Source organism: Rhipicephalus sanguineus, chromosome 4, assembly GCF_013339695.2.
Source record: "Rhipicephalus sanguineus isolate Rsan-2018 chromosome 4, BIME_Rsan_1.4, whole genome shotgun sequence".
NCBI classification, from domain to species: Eukaryota; Metazoa; Arthropoda; class Arachnida; order Ixodida; family Ixodidae; genus Rhipicephalus; species Rhipicephalus sanguineus.
The window spans coordinates 84,371,032-84,394,186 of NC_051179.1; the positions used below are offsets into that span (position 1 = coordinate 84,371,032).

The window sequence follows — 23,155 nt, forward strand, 5'->3', positions numbered from 1 at the left end:
CGTACAGTTTCCAATCGTAGTTTTGATTTCAAGAAGATGGTCTTGCTGAAGACTGGCAGGTCGCCAGCGTCACCTACAAGGCGGCGATCGCGATGATAGACCCGCTTAGGCTGATGGTATCACTTGCACACAGCTTCATTCCCTGTTACTGTATATGCGGGCAACAAAATATTTCGCAACGCACCACCGTCTCCGATTTTTGCGGCTCGATGAATACAGATCACTTCACGAACACGCGCTCATGCTCGCTTACAAACTTCGAGAGCTTCGATGGAAACCTGCTGCAACCAAGCGACGCCATTGTTGTTCACAAGGTCAGGAAAACGTGAAATCGACAGAGAAAACCAGGAAAATAGAAACAGCAAAAAAATTAAAATCCTTCACGGGGTAAGCTTTCTTACTTACAATGCAAGCAATCTTGAACATAATACCTATATGTTTTCTTTTTACGTTTTCTTTTATGCTACGTATTCTACATAAGTTAGCGTTCGCGGACTACATGCAGAAGCGTAGTAAAAAAGTGTGTGCTTCGGCTCCGTATCCTTGGCTGTGCTGCCACAGAAAGTTGTCGCCAGGTATGAGTGTGGTGCCCGGGCTGTCATGTGCAGTCATCTGTCATCTCATGTCATCTATCCGCTGTCACCTGATGTTGTCACTTGACGACACGCAGGCAAAACCATGTATAGAACATTCATGTTTTCTTTTTCTTTCTCTTTCTTCTTTCTTTTCCCGGAATACCTCTTTCCTCTTGACTCACCCAGTTTTTGAAAACTTTTGATCTGTCTTGTTCACGCGAAGGCTAATCGCTTCTGCTCTAGATCTCGAATTATATCTGAGGGTTCTGCATGGGTGGTGTCGTAATAAATACTCACTTTATTTATACAGCTGAATATAAAAAAATCAGCAACCAAGCCCACTGACGCACTCCCCTTGACAAATATGTACACGAACGAATTCAGCGATTTAATTCGGAGACCCCTTCTGGGGGCATCGAAGGTTTCACGGTCGTACAATCTCGAAGAACCAGTGCAACACGGCGTTGGCCTTTTTTTGGTTTTCCATGGGAAGGTCGAGACGCCTCAAGAAGCAATCCTGCGAGGTAGGGTGCTTTTTTTAAATCAATATGGCTTTATTACTTGGGCAAGCTTTTAGAACGCAAAAATGTATTGAGAACATCAGAACCAACAAACAAGCAGACAAACAGATACAGTCAAGCATACAGCGAGAGAGAGAAAAAGAAGCGCAAGCATGCACGCACGAGCGCACACACGCGCACGCACGCACACACACACACACACACACACACACACACACACACACACACACACACACACACACACACACACACACACACACACACACACACACACACACACACACACACACCTAAATAGATGTGCTACATGTCTTTCATGATCTTTCAGAGCTCACCCACTATTCTTTATCCTTCTATTACTGCTCGCTATCTATCTATCTATCTATCTATCTATCTATCTATCTATCTATCTATCTATCTATCTATCTATCTATCTATCTATCTATCTATCTATCTATCTATCTATCTATCTATCTATCTATCTATCTATCTATCTATCTATCTATCTATCTATCTATCTATCTATCTATCTATCTATCTATCTATCTGTGGAACAACGTTTCACTGAGAATTGAGACGACTGCTAAATGTCATGATTTTGTGAAGCTTATGTTGGAGCACAGGTGTATTTTGTTTCTTGGCTCTCGTCGTTTGCAAACATTTGTGCGTACGTGGTGAGTAGACGAAATCAGAAAATAAAAAAAAAAATATGCGGACTTGCCAGAGAGCACTCGCAGAAAAATTAACTAAATAGATGAACCACATGTCTTTCATGATCTTTCAGAGCTCACCCACTATTCTTTATCCTTCTATTACTGCTCGCCAAACTGATTAAGTATGGTGCCCGGGCTGTTGTGTGCAGTGATCTGTCATCTCATGTCATCTGTCTGCTGTAACCTAATGTTGTCGCTTAACGACACGCAGGAAAAACTATGTGTAGGACATTCATGCTTTTTTGCCATTTCTTTTTTTTTTCTTTCTTGTTTCTCACGGAATACCTCTTTCCTTTTGACTCACCCAATTCGTCACGGCGGCCTCCCCCCCCCCCCCCGTCTTTCGTAGTAGGCCTCTACTCCTCCTCCGTTCGGATTGGAGGAGAGGATACGAAGCATATTCACACAAGCGCTAAAGAAATAAGTTCCAGCCTTGAAGAAGACAAGTCCACTTGTCGAAACGTCTGCTCGAGCTCACCCACCCTGTTTACAGATTTTTTCATAGGCATATATAGTACAGTATAGCAACATGGCGGGAAAGGGAAGTGAAGATGAGGAGGATGGAAAGAATAGGGGAAAGGATAAAGCATACCATATATAGTACAGTAAGCAACATGGCGGGAAAGGAAAGTGAGGATGAGGAGGATGGAATGGATAGGGGAAAGGATAAAGGATACCATATATAGTACAGTAAGCAACATGGCGGGAAAGGAAAGTGAGGATGAGGAGGATGGAATGGATAGGGGAAAGGATAAAGGATACCATATATAGTACAGTAAGCAACATGGCGGGAAAGGGAAGGGAGGATGAGGAGAATGGAAAGGATAGGGGAAAGGGTAAAACATACCATATATAGTACAGTAAGCAACATGGCGGGAAAGGGAAGTGAGGATGAGGAGGATGGAAGGGATAGGGGAAAGGGTAAAGCATAACATATATAGTACAGTATAGCAACATGGCGGGAAAGGGAAGTGAGGACGAGGAGGATGGAAAGGATAGGGGAAAGGGTAAAGCATAACATATATAGTACAGTAAGCAACATGACGGGAAAGGAAAGTGAGGATGAGGAGGATGGAATGGATAGGGGAAAGGGTAAAGCATACCATATATAGTACAGTATAGCAACTTGGCGGGAAAGAGAAGTGAGGATGAGGAGGATGGGAAAGATAGGGGAAAGGGTAAAGCATACCATATATAGTACAGTATAGCAACATGCGGGAAAGAGAAGTGAGGATGAGGAGGATGGAAAGGATAGGGGAAAGGGTAAAGCATACCATATATAGTACAGTATAGCAACTTGGCGGGAAAGAGAAGTGAGGATGAGGAGGATGGGAAAGATAGGGGAAAGGGTAAAGCATACCATATATAGTACAGTATAGCAACATGGCGGGAAAGAGAAGTGAGGATGAGGAGGATGGGAAAGATAGGGGAAAGGGTAAAGCATACCATATATAGTACAGTATAGCAACATGGCGGGAAAGAGAAGTGAGGATGAGGAGGATGGAAAGGATAGGGGAAAGGGTAAGCATACCATATATAGTACAGTATAGCAACTTGGCGGGAAAGAGAAGTGAGGATGAGGAGGATGGGAAAGATAGGGGAAAGGGTAAAGCATACCATATATAGTACAGTATAGCAACATGGCGGGAAAGAGAAGTGAGGATGAGGAGGATGGGAAAGATAGGGGAAAGGGTAAAGCATACCATATATAGTACAGTATAGCAACATGGCGGGAAAGGAAAGTGAGGATGAGGAGAATGGAATGGATAGGGGAAAGGGTAAAGCATACCATATATAGTACAGTATAGCAACATGGCGGGAAAGAGAAGTGAGGATGAGGAGGATGGGAAAGATAGGGGAAAGGGTAAAGCATACCATATATAGTACAGTATAGCAACATGGCGGGAAAGAGAAGTGAGGATGAGGAGGATGGGAAAGATAGGGGAAAGGGTAAAGCATACCATATATAGTACAGTAAGCAACATGGCGGGAAAGGGAAGGGAGGATGAGGAGAATGGAAAGGATAGGGGAAAGGGTAAAACATACCATATATAGTACAGTAAGCAACATGGCGGGAAAGGGTAGGGAGGATGAGGAGAATGGAAAGGATAGGGGAAAGGGTAAAGCATACCATATATAGTACAGTATAGCAACTTGGCGGGAAAGAGAAGTGAGGATGAGGAGGATGGGAAAGGATAGGGGAAAGGGTAAAGCATACCATATATAGTACAGTATAGCAACATGGCGGGAAAGAGAAGTGAGGATGAGGAGGATGGGAAAGATAGGGGAAAGGGTAAAGCATACCATATATAGTACAGTATAGCAACATGGCGGGAAAGAGAAGTGAGGATGAGGAGGATGGGAAAGATAGGGGAAAGGGTAAAGCATACCATATATAGTACAGTAAGCAACATGGCGGGAAAGGGAAGGGAGGATGAGGAGAATGGAAAGGATAGGGGAAAGGGTAAAACATACCATATATAGTACAGTAAGCAACATGGCGGGAAAGGGAAGGGAGGATGAGGAGAATGGAAAGGATAGGGGAAAGGGTAAAACATACCATATATAGTACAGTATAGCAACATGGCGGGAAAGAGAAGTGAGGATGAGGAGGATGGGAAAGATAGGGGAAAGGGTAAAGCATACCATATATAGTACAGTATAGCAACATGGCGGGAAAGAGAAGTGAGGATGAGGAGGATGGGAAAGATAGGGGATAGGGTAAAGCATACCATATATAGTACAGTATAGCAACTTGGCGGGAAAGAGAAGTGAGGATGAGGAGGATGGGAAAGGATAGGGGAAAGGGTAAAGCATACCATATATAGTACAGTATAGCAACATGGCGGGAAAGAGAAGTGAGGATGAGGAGGATGGGAAAGATAGGGGAAAGGGTAAAGCATACCATATATAGTACAGTATAGCAACATGGCGGGAAAGAGAAGTGAGGATGAGGAGGATGGGAAAGATAGGGGAAAGGGTAAAGCATACCATATATAGTACAGTAAGCAACATGGCAGGAAAGGGAAGGGAGGATGAGGAGGATGGAAAGGATAGGGGAAAGGGTAAAACATACCATATATAGTACAGTAAGCAACATGGCGGGAAAGGGAAGTGAGGATGAGGAGAATGGAAAGGATAGGGGAAAGGGTAAAACATACCATATATAGTACAGTATAGCAACATGGCGGGAAAGGGAAGTGAGGATGAGGAGGATGGAAAGGATAGGGGAAAGGGTAAAGCATACCATATATAGTACAGTATAGCAACTTGGCGGGAAAGAGAAGTGAGGATGAGGAGGATGGGAAAGATAGGGGAAAGGGTAAAGCATACCATATATAGTACAGTATAGCAACTTGGCGGGAAAGAGAAGTGAGGATGAGGAGGATGGGAAAGATAGGGGAAAGGGTAAAGCATACCATATATAGTACAGTATAGCAACATGGCGGGAAAGAGAAGTGAGGATGAGGAGGATGGAAAGGATAGGGGAAAGGGTAAAGCATACCATATATAGTACAGTATAGCAACTTGGCGGGAAAGAGAAGTGAGGATGAGGAGGATGGGAAAGATAGGGGAAAGGGTAAAGCATACCATATATAGTACAGTATAGCAACTTGGCGGGAAAGAGAAGTGAGGATGAGGAGGATGGGAAAGATAGGGGAAAGGGTAAAGCATACCATATATAGTACAGTATAGCAACTTGGCGGGAAAGAGAAGTGAGGATGAGGAGGATGGGAAAGATAGGGGAAAGGGTAAAGCATACCATATATAGTACAGTATAGCAACTTGGCGGGAAAGAGAAGTGAGGATGAGGAGGATGGGAAAGATAGGGGAAAGGGTAAAGCATACCATATATAGTACAGTATAGCAACATGGCGGGAAAGAGAAGTGAGGATGAGGAGGATGGAAAGGATAGGGGAAAGGGTAAAGCATACCATATATAGTAGAGTATAGCAACTTGGCGGGAAAGAGAAGTGAGGATGAGGAGGATGGGAAAGATAGGGGAAAGGGTAAAGCATACCATATATAGTACAGTATAGCAACATGGCGGGAAAGAGAAGTGAGGATGAGGAGGATGGGAAAGATAGGGGAAAGGGTAAAGCATACCATATATAGTACAGTATAGCAACATGGCGGGAAAGGAAAGTGAGGATGAGGAGGATGGAATGGATAGGGGAAAGGGTAAAGCATACCATATATAGTACAGTATAGCAACATGGCGGGAAAGAGAAGTGAGGATGAGGAGGATGGAAAGGATAGGGGAAAGGGTAAAGCAACCATATATAGTACAGTATAGCAACATGACGGGAAAGAAGAGTGAGGATGAGGAGGATGGAAAGGATAGGGGAAAGGGTAAAGCATAACGTAGCCATGCACGGCATAGCCATGTATAATAAACTATAGCAAGGGGGCGGGAAAGGGAAGTGAGGGTGAGGAGCAGGGAAAGGAGGAGGGTAACTATTCTTTTTTTTCTGGAGTATTAGCCACTGCCACTAACGGCGCCACTACTCACAGACATGGCTGGACAAGCGAAGCCGCGGGTTTGTCTCACACCCACGACCCTGTCACTTCCTTTCTTTATTGTTTGTTTATTTAATTCAGCAAAATTTAGGTAACCTGTCCTGGACTCATAACTAGGGCTCCGCGTTTTCGGTTTTATCCGAAAAAATCCGATAAACATACGCCGGTAAATTTTTTGACAATTCGGATTTATCCAATAAACTCCGATTTCAAGGGCCAATATGACCTGGTTCCGCGCATTATCGAAAGGGCAAGTTCTAAGCGCTCATTGATACATCTCGTTTGACAGATTTAAAGTTTACCGCGCGTAGCTGTATTAGGCGTCGTAGCTCTATTGTGCTCCGACTCAGCTTCCTACATGCTTCACAAGGACTTGCAACTCTACAACCCCAAATTCAAGGCGCTTCACTTCAAAGATCCGTGCCACCTACTCAACAGCGCTCTGAAGGATGGAATCAGGACGAGCTCGTTTAACGTGGTTCAAGATTTTGTTGTGCACTTTCCTGCCCTGTTGAAGTCGTCGCGGCAGCTGCGCCGTAAGTTTGGTCTTGTGTGCTTGGCCATGGGCATGTCCTTGAAGTCGCTGAAAACCGTATGTCCGTCGAGGTGGTTCTCTTTTTATGAAGCTCTAGAAGATATTTCGGACTACTGGCGCGCCATTTTGTCTTTCTTTGGAAGCGACAAAGCCAAGGAACGAAGTTTGAGAAGCTCAAGAGTCTTATTTCATCGGCTGAAGCTGTGCTCGACTTGCTCGTTAAGATGAGGTTTCTGAAGACCTATTCGTGGTCCCTGCTCTCAATCATTAAGGAACTTGAGGCGGAGAGTACCCTGGTACACCAAGTTTATCCCATACTGGGGGTTAGTTTGCACGCACTCATCAGTCAATGGCGTGATCCAATTGAGGCCTTCGCATCAGATGTCACAAGTCTGTTCGACCTCCTTGACGAGAATGACCGCTTAACGACTGTCGCAGACATTCACGATACTACGCTGTTGTCGCCGAAAAGTCGAGCAGACATCTGAGAGGAACTTGTGCGATCAACTCCAGTACAGCAAAGAATCCTTTTGGTACCGTGCTCAAATTGTGAATCCAAATGTGAAGCATGAGCTGCCCTGCGCGTTTCAAACCTGGGCGCCTATTTTTCGATTAGTGCTTCTTGAAACTGACGACATGTGCTAGCTCCTGAGTGTTTTTGTGAACTATCAGTGCTATGAAATATGTAACTTTGTTGAACCCCTGTCGTTTTGGAAAATTCACAATGTCCAGTGGCCAGTTCTTTCTCGCTGCGCGCTGCGTCTTCTGGCGCTTCCTCTTTCTAGCGCTAACAATGAAAGGACGTTTTCAAAGCTGAGAGTCGTCACTCGAAAGGAGCGCGCTTCGATCACTGACAGCAACCTCGCAAAGCATGCTTGCGTGTTTTACAATAAGCTTTAAGCTAAGGTTGTTATACGCACAAATACAGGTGTTTTGTGTTCAAGCATTGCGCTTGTGCATATATGTTTTTGTGCATGCAAACCTTCTAGAAAAAATAAAATCTGCTTCGTGTGTTTTGATGTTTTAGTATTCATATATGAATTGATCTAAAATCTTGGGGTTTTGAGAATAATGCAAAACTCCGAATTTCGGAGAATTGGGGATTTACGAGAAATAAACTCCGATAAACGCCGAATTTCCGCCAAAAATATAAACTCCGATAAACATCCGCCGATTTTCAAGAAATATAAACACCGAAAACACGGAGCCCTACTCATAACCTTGCCCGGTGTAAGGTTTCACCTATAGCCAGGAAACTAGATCTTTTTTCGTCTAGTTTCCTGATTATATAGCTGGCATTTTATGTGGGACTTGATCAAGAGTGTATGTTTTTCGTAGTTTTCATTCTCTGTTGGCTTCGCGATTGTAGACATACAGCAAAAGGGCACGAATGCTAGCCAGAAAAAGCGTCTGGTCAGCTACCCTGCGCTGGAGAAAGAGGAATCAATTATCAGAGGTAGAGGAGATAACAGAGAATACGTACCAGTATTGGCGCCACCAGTTCCCGTGGCTCGTGGTGATCGCCTGTCGGTAAATCCGGTGGCTGTCAGGAAGAACAAAACAGCGAATGAGACGTTTCACGTCGGTCACCTACAAGGCACAAACAGCCACACACACACACACACACACACACACACACACACACACACACACACACACACACACACACACACACACACACACACACACACACACACACACACACACGCGCGCGCGCGCGCGCGCGGGCGGGCGAACTCACGCACGCACGCACGCACCGCGAACATAATAACATCCTTAGGCATGAAACTACTGCATATTCGATATAAGGGGAGTTTCTGCTGAGCCTTTAACTAATATTTAAAACTGGAGTTTTTCAGGAAGAACTCAAGGAAAATTTCTTAAAATGTAATTTGTCGGGTGCGACATACGCCCAGAAAAGCAATTTAGCGTGCAGAGTTGGGCGAGTTGGTACGAGTTCATTCTGGCCGAACTCCGCAGTGGGACGACACACGAAGAGAAAGGCAAGACAAACGAGCGCTGATTTGTCCTGCCTTTCTCTTCGTGTCTCGTCCCACTGCGCAGTTCGACCAGAATGAAGACGCAGATTAGTAGATAATCAGCTGAAGTCGACTAATTAGCGTTTTAACTATTTAATTTACGGGGCAGACATTGAGGGACAAAATTGTGACCGGTGAGTTCTCAAGCCGTATTCACTTTGAAAGAATTGTCGAGGGTGACATCAGTTTTGTGATCAACAGTAAAAAAATATCACAGGGTCGCTTGTGCATTCACCTAAGACAACTCAAAGGCGAAAGCCATCTTCTTTTTCTTCTCAGTCTACATGAACGGCCGGTCATGTAGGCTCCCTAGATGTATTAATCCTGCCCCGCCACCCTCCGAAAGCTTTGTGCATTTAGCGTGGTTTCGCACAGCACCAAGATCGGAGGCACGTCACCTGGTTTCGCGCTGCCTCCGTGATCAGCCCACCTTTGACCAAGCTACGATGTCTGACGGCGTAGGCTTATGCCACAGGAGCGAAGGAACGAGACGGCTGAACCAGAATTGACGTCAGCAGGGAATACGAGCCGTGACTTCACGTAGTACATTAGAGTAGACCCTAGAAACTGTGGCTCATACCCACACTGGGGGATTGGCCAAGAACCGGTTAGATTTTAAAGGCAAACTTGAAATTGAAGTTCAAACTTTATTGGAATTAAGATTCTAATAATAATAATAATAATAATAATAATAATAATAATAATAATAATAATAATAATAATAATAATAATAATAATAATAATATACAGTAGAATTGAAGCAATAAAACCGAGTATTTGAAAAAATAAAATAAAATAAAAATAGAAATTTGGAAAAGTAGATTTTATAACCTAAAATTTTTTGAACCTTTAAGAAACTCCTGCAATGCATCAGCAAGCCAAGAGAAAAAGCCCCGAAAGACAGTACATTTTGTTAATTTAATTCTAATCTAAGGAGACGGAAAACGACATCTAAGGTATTTTTGCGCAAGGTAGAGTACCTCTTACAGGAAATGAAATAGTGCTGCGTTGTCTCAAGTATTCCCCAAAAAAGAGCAATTAGGCGAAGCTGCCAGACCAGCTCTGTGTAGATAAAAATTTAGATAGAAATTCGGACAACGTAGTCTTGTGATTGCGACTTCTATTGCTCGTGATTGACATATTTTACTATTCCACTGATTATTTATTTGCTGGAATTCTAATATGGTCGTTAATGACGGTGCGGAAAATTCCTCTAACATCATTTTCCTCCTAAATCTAGCACCTGTAATGAGTTTGGATGCGGGCAATACCTGAATTACCGGGCCATTCAACGATCACCTAGCAAGCGCATCTGCCATTTCATTCATAAATAGACCCTTATGCGCAGGAACCCACACTAACTTGATGAAGTTTATGTGCAGTGGAACTAATGATTTGAAAGCAAAATATACGAGTCCTCATTTGCAGTGAGAGAGGAACATACTGATTACATAAAATTATTACGGAGCTTATTGATGCTTTATATTTACGTAGAGCTAGGCTGATGCCTAAAAATTCTGCTACAAAGATGGGCACAAAATCTGGAAGGCGAAGGGAAAACGACCAGTCTAGAGTAGGCGAGAAAATCCCAATTCCACATTTTTCTTCACTTTGGGAAGCATCCGTCGCTATCACTGTCTTAATTGGCATATGTTCCAGGTAATCGCTTAATATAGCGTTTAATAAGCGGTATGACATTAGTTTTGCATTTTTCTGAAAAATATCATCAAACTGTATTTTAATAGAGTTGTTACTATTACTGATTATACACAGGTCATTAATTTAAACGTTTATGTCGTCGAGAAGGCTTTCTATAACTAAAATTTGAGGCGTATGAAATCTCGGCCAATATAATCCGAAATACAAGTCAGGACGGGCAATAAAAGCTGTTTCGCAACGCCTAATGGGGGATTGTAGAGCCTTAGAAATGACTGTACTGCTAGCAATTTAAACCGGGTAGCAATTGAGGGGAGTCTAGCTTCCGTATAAAAGACCTATATTGCAACAAATTTAGGAAGACCTAGGCATAATCTGATAGCTTGTCCTTCGAGAACTACAAGAGGATGAAGCTTGTAAGCAGCAGCCCCAGCGTATAAGATGCACCCGAATTCAAGCACTGGACGAACATACATACAGTATATTAGCAAGAGTGTTTGTTTCCTTATACCTAATCGGCAATGGCTGATCTTCCTTAATATTCCGACTGCCCGAACACCCTTTGCTGCGATGTTTTCAATATGAGCCCTCCACGACATAGATCGGTCATATATGACACCGATATATTTCATTTTCTCTACTTGTGGAATAGGCTCGAGATGATAGGAAAGTGACATATGGATAGGGTCTTTCAATGGAAATGTTAGCACGACGCATTTACCCAAATAAAAATGTAGATGTATGCTGTCAAGCCAGCTTTCTACTGCTGACAAGTACGATTGTAATACTTGGCACAACTCGTGAATATCACCTGCTGGTGAAAAAAATGCGATGTCGTATACATAAGTGTGGACATCGTCATGTAGTGGGATAGAACTCATTAGAATATTAAAGATTACTGGGGAAAGTACTGCGCCTTGCGGACACCTCTAGGCTGAGCGTACATAGAAGACGAGATGCCGTTTTTGAAGCAATAGAACGTTCTATCTCTTAAGAATTCCGTAATCCACGCCTGAATATACTTTGGAAAGTTAAGGTTGTGAAGCCGATTGATTGAAACTGTGTGTTCAACGCTGTCGTATGCTTTTGCGATGTCAAGAGTGACTAACGCCGCATGTTTTCTTTCACGCGTAGCTAATAGAATACGACTTTCGAGATCTATATGGGCCTGCCATATAGAGCATCCTGATCGGAAACCAACTTGTGCTGGATTTAACATTTGTCTCTCATTAATGAAATTTGGTAAGCGGGTCTTTAACAGTCTCTCGATTAATTTTACACAATTTTAAGTAAGCGCAATGGGCCTAATGTTGGCCAATACGTACCCCTTACCCGGAACCTGAAGTAATGGTATTACCTTAGCTAATTTCCAATCTGATGGTAGCCATGCCATGCTTAGTGAGTGATTGATTACATCTAATAAAAATACTTGTGATTCCTTATTTAGCATTTTCAGCATTGTCGACGTGACTCCATCCGGGCCAGGAGCAGCTGATGATTAGCTATCTAACACCTGTGATAATTCCAAACCGGAAATTTCTGAGGTCTTCATCAAATAATGCTTGCAAAGGAGGTAATGATAGTTGAGAGGAAAAACGATGTTCTAGCCCTCTACCAATTGCTTCCAACGATTCTTTTATTTCTTGCGGAGACAAACTGATAGAATCTGCATTTATAGGCCGCGAAACCTTTTTTTTTAACGGAGAAATGGATATATCGCGCGTTTATTGTCAGATTTAGAAAAGTAATCGAACGTCCGAATATCGTAATTTTCTTTCGCTTCCAAAACGGTTCTTTTAAAAGCACCAGCGTAGAACTGGTAGGCCTTCTAATTTTGAGGACATTGATCGCACAGCAACTTTTTCCAGGATGCGTTTCTACTTCTGTAGTCCCAGAAAAATCGTCAGTCCACCAAGGAGAGTTAGGATCCTGCTCAACTGACGAGACCACAAATCCAGCTTTCTCGCGAGAATTCTGTAAGACAGAGCAGTTGCTCAACGCTTTCGACTTCGTGCTCATATGTGATATTGAAGCGAGTGAAGAAAGCAATGATTGTTTAAATTTATTGTAATTAATGAACTTATGCGCGTTTGAAACTGATGGGCGCCTCTGCGAAGCGCCGTCTTTCTTCTGTTGAGGTCGCGGGCTCTCCGGTTTTGTTCGCCGCCCAAAGGAGGGCGCTACGACGACGTTAGGTGGCGTTACGTCACATCACATCACGCCAGAAATTGCGACGTCATGATGACGTCATATGGTGACGTCATCGCGTGGTGATTTTTGGCATCACTCGTCCCCGACCAGTGGCGTACCTACTCGTTCGCGAGTGGAGGGGGGGGGGGTTATATATATATATATATATATATATATATATATATTTGATTTGAGGTGATTTTTTATATTCATAGAGCTGATCAGATGACTTGGTTTTCAAAACGGTTTGTTTTAAATCAAGGAAGAATCTGCACGAACCGATTGTGCAGGCTGGGCCGTCCTATACCGCGACAACACAGCAGTGTTTAATAACAGTTTGGAAATGTTACCGTGAAGTTTAAAAAGTACACGCAAATTTAACCTGATCATCTGAGCATTGCATCAGCAAACTTGCCAGTCCTACTTTGGCGTTGTAGATACGATGAGTATGAAGAACCTGCTATGACTCTAATACCTTAACTTCTTACTTATTAAACAAAACATGTGGCTGACAAAGCAAGGTACTTCGCAGAAGTCTTCGGGATAAGCCGAGTGCAAATTTCTTTACTGTTAGAGCCCTCAAATATAAAGTCTTTCTTAAGAAGACCAAGTTCAGTCGATTAATGCTTAAGCAAGCCACATTGAGCTGGTTGTGCATAGTTATAAGATTATAAAGGACTACGAATTTATATAGGTGTCATTCCTTGCCCTCCTACTTTTCCCGGCTTGGGTGGGGGTGGACGGGAAAGCGGTGAAGTGGCCCTTTACTCCTCCCCTCCGGCTCCTCCACAAGTAAATAGCCTACGCAAACTGTGTAAGCTCAAATTTTCTTCGAAAAAATTTGGGCGATTATAACGTTAAACTACCCCATATTGTTTCTTTCCGTATAGGTCGTTAGCTGTTTATGACTGGTCAAAGTTTTCTGGGTCATGCTCACAGCACCTGCTCGTAAAACGACGCAACAAATGACGCGTAAGTGATCCACCGCGTAATTACAACGTACGCATGACTGCGTAAAAAATAATAATGAACTATTTTCAATACGGCGTATTGTTTGTCATTGGTTCTTCGCTATTCGTCAGAAATTTGCCATAAAATTGCCTCCTTGTTACGCGACGTCACAAGTCGGCGAGAACTCGCGGCGTTAAAATGAAGTGTGCACAATAAGCGGCAGTTACTGTGCTGAACAATAACTCATTTTTTTTCGAAATAGCCAGAAAGTGACTCTTTCTGAACGTAATTTAAAAAGGCTGACACCAAACACATTGGCAGCGGCTGCTTATAGCAGCGGGCGGGGCGGATTCATATGTGTATAATAGATACTTTCATTTGCAGTATAACGATGATGAGCTGTTTTTGCGCGTGTACAACTCTCTGTGAACTCATCGTTGCTGACAAAGAGATAGAAAGATAAATAAACATTATTAGGAACAGGCACAATCCTTTGCAGGTAGGCAGCCTTCATAGTCCAGAAAACCGTGGACGCTGACCATCTCTCTGGTCAGGTAGATCAAGTAACGGGGCAAACCTGATAGCTGGGCTTCTCAAGGTGCTCGAGTCCATTGCCTTGTTACAAGCCGCCACGATCGCTGCAGGCGACCATATGATAAGTCAAGTGAAGCAGGCTAATCGGAGACTAATGTGGGAATCTATTTTAGCTGTCCTGGCCAGGCACAACTAAAATACTGGACACTTCTGCACACTCATCAACTCACAGCAGCTTGAATATGGAGCAGTGGCGATGCTGTTCGTTTTCAAAGAAAGAAACTGAATTTCCTGAAAAAGGAGAGCGTGCATTTGATCGGGCTATAAAACGTTTACTGGTTCTTGCCCATATTTGCGTCGCGGATTACTTAAACATCAGGCCAGGCAGAACAAAATGAAATCATGACAGATTGCTGTAATATTATAGAGCCCCTGCTGAGCGATATCCTCCTCTGCAATGCTCGAGCGCAAGACGCACAAGCGTGGAATAGGCAGCCCGCACCGCAGGTAGCCTACAGTGCGTCACAGTCGTTACAGCAGAATCGTAGGACAAATTTTATTAGAAAATTACGTTATTGCTGCTTTCAAGTAAAACTTTACCTGACTTGTTAGTTTCCCAGTCTGCAGCCGACAATAACCACTGTCGAAAGTGGGGGGGCTCCCGCCCCCCAACATTTCTCAGTGGGGGGGCTAGCGCCCCCCTTGCCCCCCCGGTAGATACGCTTATGTCCACGACACCGCTGGACGCGAGATACCAACGGTCAAATTCCGTGTTTGATGAGGCCTTTAATGCTTTCGCCTTAAAAACTCCGTTACGAGACACCAGGGCATTCTAGCTGCATCAACGCTCGAAGTGGAGTACTGTTGAAAATGTAACTGGGGCAACAGCGCATTTTCAAAGCAAGCTTGGGGTGGCACACATGTGAAAATCTGTGGCGCCCTCAGATTCCACTTTGAATAGACGTTGCCTGCAAGCTCCACGGCTAGCTGTCGTTAATCGCATTATGTACACAAAAGTAAATGATTAAAAAGTTAAGCTGTGATCCTTCATTAATTCCAAATAACCCCTGCTACAATATGTCGATCTCAGTAATATCGAGTAGATAATAATTTATAATAATAGAATTAGTAATTCTTAATTTGCCGCCATTGAATCATTTTAACATTTCAGATGTACGCCACACCACAAAGTTTAGTCCTAATGAATTTCTTTTCCGGGATGTGCTTTATTTCTAAATATTACTTAATCTTCTAGAAATATCCGTTATACGTATAATCGCGCTGAAACATTCCTAATGTCTATGCAATACTTTCTTATGTTTTCCGAATATGTATCGTGGAAAATATACTGATTCTTTACATAATTTCTGTAAATATTTTATGGAAATATATGAAATCGTTGGAGTGGCACGGGGGACACTTCAGTATAGGGATACCAAAAAAAGACGCGCCAGAGAATTACAAACTAGCTGTACACAGGTAAACAATTTTGAAAAGCGTTTTTCTTTACAGGTTGATTATTGAACAAGAAATAGAGAGCTAATACTGTGTTTTTTTTTAGCCTCACGTCAGAGGCCCGTCAGAGACCCGTGCGCACGTAGCGCCTCCACTCGACTGTTGTGGCGAAGCACGTTGTGACTGGTTTTTATCAGTTTAATGAATTTGTTATTCCCCCGCACCCTAGTGGGCACCAGGAGTTTTATCAGCTAAGTGTTCCAAAACACACATTTGAAGGAGGAGAAGGAATAAACTTTATTGATAAAAAAATCGGCAGATCCCAAGCAGTGTGGGAATCGATGTAATGCGAAGCAGCCAGCATAGAGCTGCATACATCGTCTTGTTTGTCATTGAGGCTAATGCACTCATTCATGTCGTGACATCTAGTTCACTATATACCGCGAGATTGTCATACATGCATGCGTGTAAAATCTGGTATATGCCATGCTAATGAAACATATATTCTGCTACATATATACGATGCGTGACCTGCTATTTATGTTCGTCACGCACTCCTGTCATGCCATACCAATTTAAGTATATATCCAGTTAACAAAATGGCCGCGAGTGCACCATGAGCGTGGCGTCAAAATCATATCCTACATGACATGCATTTCATGATTTTCGTGTTACCACCTGGTATTTATCTTCGTCACACAGTCACGTCGCTCAATACCAATTTCGGTGTATATCGAGCTAGCGAAACGGCCGCCAGCACACCATGAGCGTGGCACGTAAGTCATGCTCTACATGACATGCGTGTCATGATTTTCATGTTACCAGCTGGTATTTGTGTTCGCCACACAGTCACGTCGCGAAATATCAATTTTGGTGTATATCAAGCTAGCGAAACAGCCGCCAGCGCACCATGAGCGTGGCACGTAAGTCATGCTGTGCATGACATGCGTGTCATGGTTTTCATGTTACCACCTGTTATTTGTGTTCGTCACACAGTCACGTCGCGCGATACAAATTTTAGTGTATATCAAGCTAGAGAAACGGCCACCAGCGCACCATGAGCGTGTCCCATAAGTCATAAGTACATGACATGCATGTCATGGTTTTCATGTTACCACCTGTTATTTATGTTCGTCACACAGTTACGTCGCGAGATACCTATTTTGGTGTATATCAGGCTAGCGAAACGGCCGCCAGCGCACCATGAGCGTGGCACGTAAGTCATGCTGTACATGAAATACGTGTTATACTTTTCATGTTAACTCCTGATATTCGTGTTCGAAACAGTCACGTCGCGCAATACCAATTTTGGTATATATCAAGCTAGCGAAACGGCCGCCAGCGCACCATGAGCATGCCCCGTAAATCATACTGTGCATGACATGCGTGTCATGATTTTCATGTTACCACCTGTTATTTGTATTCGTCACACAGTCACGTCGCGCAATACCAATTTTGGTATATATCAAGCTAGCGAAACGGCCGCCAGCGCACCATGAGCATGCCACGTAAATCATACTGTGCATGACATGCGTGTCATGATTTTCATGTTACCACCTGTTATTTGTATTCGTCACACAGTCACGTCGCGCGATACCAATTCTGGTGTATATCAAGCTAGCGAAACGGCCGCCAGCGCACCATGAGCGTGGCACGTGTCATGCTGTGCATGACATGCTTGTCATGATTTTCATGTTACCACCTGTTATTTGTGTTCGTCACACAGTCACGTTGCGCGATACCAATTCTGGTGTATATCAAGCTAGCGAAACGGCCGCCAGCGCACCATGAACGTGGCATGTAAGTCATGCTGTACATGACATGCGTGTCATGATTTGCACGTTAGGACCTGCCACTTACGTTCGTCATACACTCTTGTCACGCCATACCAATTTTGGTATATTTCAAACTAACGAAACGGTCGCAAGAGCACCAAAACAGTGGCATGTAAATCATGTCGTTCATGACATGGATATCATAATTTTCATGTTTTGCCTTGTCATTTATGTTCGTCATAAGGTCATGTTACGCCATACCAATTTTGGTGTACATCCTATTAACGAAACGGCCAGGACAGCACAAAGTCGTAGGCGGTTAGATAGATAGATAGATAGATAGATAGATAGATAGATAGATAGATAGATAGATAGATAGATAGATAGATAGATAGATAGATAGATAGATAGATAGATAGATAGATAGATAGATAGATACACTCAAAGTCGCAGAAGTTTGCAAAGAAATGCTTCGCATTTAAAAATGGGAGTAGGAATGCGGGAGCCAGGCTGGACGGGGGGCTAGATTGGGACCCAGGAGGAGCATCCACATTTGAAGCATCAATGAGATACAAACCCTGGTGCCTTCTAGGGATCAGTGACAGAACTAACGCAGTAGTGCAAGTTCTTCCACTGCTCCCTAGAGGGCACTAGAGGTTTTTGAAAACTGGCAGTGACACGAGAGAATAAAGGAGGTGTGCCGTATGCAGCTCCGCTATAAAAGTACGAGAGAAAATTGTGCGGACATGAAAGGTTTCGATTCGGTCCCAAAGTTTAGAAAAAAAAAAGAAAGACAAACATCCCAAACATGAGTTCAGGCGGCTGACGGCTAAGAAGTTAGATTTTCGTGAGGGGACGGTTGTCAATTTTGTAGAACGTGTAGCTAAGGACTTTTAAGGCGAAAGCCTCAAGTGTCTCGTTGTGTGGCCCCTTGAGATAAACAAGGCCGGCGAACGAAGGGGCGGTGCAAGCACCCACGTGACCGACATCACTGATGACGTAATGCGGCGACGTCACCACGTGAAGCCATCACCACGTGACGGACCTTCAAAGTTAGTGACGTCATCACGGCCTCACACTATGACGTCATCATGCGACGTCATCACCTGACATCGATGATTGGTCAAAGGTGGGCCGATCCCGGAGGAACTGCTACACCAAGTGACGTGCAGAAAACTTCAGAAAGGGGCGGGGGTGGCAGGGGAGGGTCAGTATCGCCGACTGAGAACATCAAGGTAATTTAATGCATCTCTCTCGCCCTGTGGCTCCTTGTCTTACAAGAAGTCTGACCCCCGATAGTATAACTTAATGCATTACCAAGTGTGAAACAAGCTGTCGCCTTCAAGTGTTACAAAAAGAGTAACAGACTGCAGAACTTTTTCTTTATTTCGAGGACTAAAACGATTGAAAGTGGCGCAGAAGGTGTGCCAACTGCGTCTCTGCACCCATAAAGTTCCCATAGTCTACTAGAGTTTACGCGGGGCGAGCGTAAAAAAAGAAGGGGGGGGGGGGGGAAGAGAGAGTGTTACGTCTGCAAATTGCGTGAAAAACTTACAAGGTGCTGTTCCACGTACTTTATCAGGCAGAGTATGGTTTCGTTGCGGCCTTCCTTGGTCTGGAACGACGACAAAGGCGTGAAGAGGCGGTTATTGCGGAAAGCAACGCATCATGCCAATTCGCACATCTCGCCGGGGCTTTGAAACATGCCGTATACGCCAATGAAAAAGCTTGACAGGTAAACGCCAGGCAGTGTTGAGACAAAATTTTGTCGCACCCGAGCCATTAGACGACAGACGTTGAATAGCAGTGTTGCAGTACAACAGTGTCCCACCGAAGTACTAACAGCAATAATCGCGTGTTGCTCATAATCAGGCTGTATTTACCTAATACGAAGTGGAGCTAGCGGTTAACTCCCTTAGATACGACCTGGCGTAATTCAAACGAAACACTGGCGCGAGGAAACGCGGCCGTTGCAGTGAGCGAAACGAACTTTGTATTGTTTATCGCTTGAACGCAAACGTAGCAGAACGCTACACGTTCATCCCATCCACAACTCTAGCTGTGAACATCACTCTGTGGATGTAACTCAATGTATCTGTGGATGCCTTCACGCATATGAGAAATTTTTTGTGGCCATCAATTCGCGAGGGAATAAACTCGGACACTGAGGTCATTCGTTGATTACTTAGAATAGGGATTTAGAGCCCATTGAAAGGGTTCCTGCAACGCTTTTCCAAGTAGTCACAGAATGCCTTCATTTAACGAGTTTACTGCCTGACGAATCGACTACCGCAGAAATTTTAGAACCCGTCAAGTACGAGCGGAGTTACAGGGATTTGTCGCACTCACAAAGCGCTTTCCCTTTCTCTTTCCTTTCGTACCAGCGAGCGTGCTGAAAGCTACGCTCAAGGGAGGGGGGGGTGACAAGGGGGCAAAAGCTATGCCCGTCAGCGTGCGTCATGACTTTGAGCACTTTTTTCTTCAAACGCGCGGCTTCCTTTCAGAGTGATCGCGAGCGCGCGGGCACGTCGCGGCATCCTGCGGAGGCTGCGGTAACTATGCAGCTAACGATGCTCAAATCAGCCAATGGCCGTGGATCTTGGGTTTAAGGCGCGGTCATTCGAGTTTATGATGTCATTTCTCGAGAGAAGAGCGAGCGATTTGTAGCTGTCTTCGAGAATGAATCGTAAGTCCCAGACCGCGTACTGCGCTATAATGTTTCGCTCACATGTTCGCAGGAGCCTCGACTACAGATCGGCGGCGTTTTATGACCACGCTGAGAAAGTGTGTAGCAGGGCCCCTTTAAAGCTCTGTGCCTCAAAACAGCCGTGTGCTTGAGACGCACACGGTCTTCAAACTTCCCGGAATGAGCTCAATAGTTTCGATAGCGGATTGAAAAGTTGCCTTTCTCAAAAGAAATTCCACCTTATCTTTTATAATAATCAAGCGAAAAGGAGGGATTGCTGCCAATGAGTGTTGACGAGTACTCTCAACGGACAATTCAGTTTGGTTGAAAGAAGCAGTATTCACCTTACTAATAATAATAATAAAAAATTGGCCACCATCCCGCCCCGCGAACGTGAATGTCCAGCGAAGCTGTATCAAACACCAGACATGCTAATGGGGAGGGGGTGTATGTGTTATTGTTACTTTAGGGTAGTCGCAGTAATAATCGCTTAGTGGTCGCTGTGGTAGACCGTGATTGGTTCCGCGACCATTTTCAGCAAGACGAATTTATTGCTTTAGTCGAGCATCGTATTCACGCATTCACGCTGTTCTTCTGGTGTCTTAAGTTTCCGTGGTCTACCCATGGCGGTCTTAGAAAGAACTGAATGAGTTGCTAGACGGGTCTCCGTTTTACATATGAAAGCGGTAAACACACGCGGGGAGAAGGAAGGGCCGTTTGACGTCATTCAAAGCCCTCGTGTGAAGTACAAAGCAGTTGAAACCTAATCTTTACCGGGAACGTGTGGGAGGGAAGACGAGGAAGGAAAGATAGGAAAGGCAGGAAAGTCAACCAGACGCGCGTCCGGTTTTCTACCCTACACTGGGGGGAAGGGATGAAGGGATTAAAAGAAAGAAAGAAGAGAGACGAAAGCACTGAAAGGGTTCTTGTGCGCCTGTCCATTACACGTCTACAAGCGATCTCTTAACCCGGCAGATTTCAAAAACAGTAGCAGTGCCCGCGTCGCTTTGCTGGCCTGCGACGCGTAGGGCCCCGATCCAAGGATCTTCTCTTCGGAAAACGGTCTGTCGTCTAGTTTTTTCAGCGCATTGCGACGAACGTTGCGTTGTGTCGCAACACGATCACAGAAATTCAGTAGATGTTCTATCATTTCGTCACTGTTGCGCGAGTCACTGTTGCACAGAGAACGTGTTGCCATTGCTCACAGGGGCCTTATCGTCCATTAAAAGGTTTTGATGCTTGTTTTGGGTTTTTTTAGATGCGAAGCATCTTATGGCGGAGTTCGAACCGGTGGTGTGCGGCGTGACCACCCTTATTGCGCATGCGCAAACCCTCTCCACACTCCTCATCACCCCTCCCCCCTCTTCCCTCTCCCTTCCCCTCTCCACTTCAACTCTCCCATCCCCTCTCCCCTCTCCATTTCCCCTCTCCCCTCCCCCTCTCCACTACCATTCTCAAACGAGGGCTCGACATGCCGAAACGCTGCTTCGCCTCGCCTCATGGCCCCCTTGAGCGGGAGATGGCGTGATTTTTTTATTGAAACGAATACTGAGCTCTATGCTGTATACCTGATTGCAAAGAATGGCATGCCATTTGCCCTCAAATGCTAAAGAGGAGGTCGAAATTGTGGCTTTGCAGTTGTGCAGGAGTTTACATCCAACGCTAGCGGAGTTGCACGCGTTTGCTCGTTTCGCTCTTTCCTTCGCTACGCTGCGTTCGTCGGCTCGCCTGTCCATCTTTCCGAATGCCCTTCCTCAGCGTCCAAAGCGAAAACGCAAGGAGCGCACGAATCTACTAGCAGAGGAGCACGTCAGCGTAGGTGTTGAGTAGTGGGATTTTCGCAGTTGTTGCGGCACATACGCGCTATAGAAGTTTTGTTCTGACGCCACGAAATTTTCAAGCGATCGAGAGGTATACAGCTTCGCTCTAAAAAATTACGCGGCTGAAACATTGACGTCAGCACAGAATGAACGAAGGTGCACTCACAGCTTTCTTCCCCATGATTTTGCCAGCGCAGTTCAGGTATTCTTCACAAGTCAGTTGCAGTACCTATGCTCAGACAGAAAAGAAAGATTATGTCACCTATTTCATTTGATCCTTACGCTTTGCAGTGAACCGCAAACAAGTGCACTCGGCCATTCCCAAACGGGATTACGCAATAATCACTAGATAACGCCTTCGGAACAGTTGTAATACTTGAATTACGGAATCGGATGGAACGCGTTCTTTAAGTAAACCAGGTCCCAGAGAGCAACTGCCAAGAAGAAGACCTGAAATGGTGGTGATGATGATTATGTAGACATGAAAAAAAGTCACAGTTTCGCCGCAACGGCGAAGCAATTAATGCGATAGCAATAAATTGTAATGTAACGCGAATAACGGAAAGCAGCTCGAAATTGCCAGCGCGTCGCTCGAGCCCAAAGGACGCACGAAAAGAACGCACACAGGACGAGCGCGAACTAATGCGTAACAGCTCGACACTTGAAGCGCACTGCTCAACCATAAAGCAGGACGCACGAAACGAACAAACATGTACACACAAGACGAGCGCGAACTAATTGTCACAGTTGTTACTTATTTCTGTTTGAACAGCGCGCTCCTTTCGCAAACGCGGCCGCTGCAGCGGGCGAAGCGAAGCACCCCACCGGCCGCCCCTTCTTTCCTCGAGATAAGCGCACGAAAGCGACCACGCCCTGTAGAGCGAAGAGCAACGGAGTTCGCAGGAGCGGGGCGACGATCTTTAAAGCGCGCCACACGCGCGCACGTCACGCCATCTATGTGATCACTAAGAAAGCATGCTGAATTACATGGTGTATATAAATAGCTCGCCGTTAGGAGGCTGAAAGACGGTGCTGTCGTGGCCTAACGTCTAACGCGGCGGGCTGCAAAGCGAGAGTTCGCCCGTTCGATTCCGCGCGTCGGAAAGAATTTCTGAATTATTTTTCTTTGTGGCTTTTCTACATATATACATACTTATACATATACGGTGAATGACGGCGACGGG

At 44.6% G+C, this 23,155-nt stretch overlaps 2 protein-coding genes across 2 annotated transcripts in view; both read right to left on the reverse strand.

The window, feature by feature from the left end:
- LOC119390358 (translocation protein SEC62) overlaps positions 1 to 23,155 on the reverse strand; it is a gene marked incomplete at its 5' end in the record, with an annotated part of 434,026 nt that overhangs the window by 348,070 nt on the left and 62,801 nt on the right.
- The window catches only part of LOC119388837 (uncharacterized), a 33,139-nt gene that overhangs the window by 1,916 nt on the left and 8,068 nt on the right, over positions 1 to 23,155 (reverse strand). Inside the window, exons 3-5 of the mRNA XM_037656224.2 lie at positions 22,138 to 22,200; positions 19,021 to 19,080; positions 8,349 to 8,408 (exon numbers count right to left, since the gene is read on the reverse strand). Coding sequence (XP_037512152.1) covers positions 8,349 to 8,408; positions 19,021 to 19,080; positions 22,138 to 22,200 — 183 coding nt within the window. The remainder of the gene's footprint in view (positions 1 to 8,348; positions 8,409 to 19,020; positions 19,081 to 22,137; positions 22,201 to 23,155) is intronic.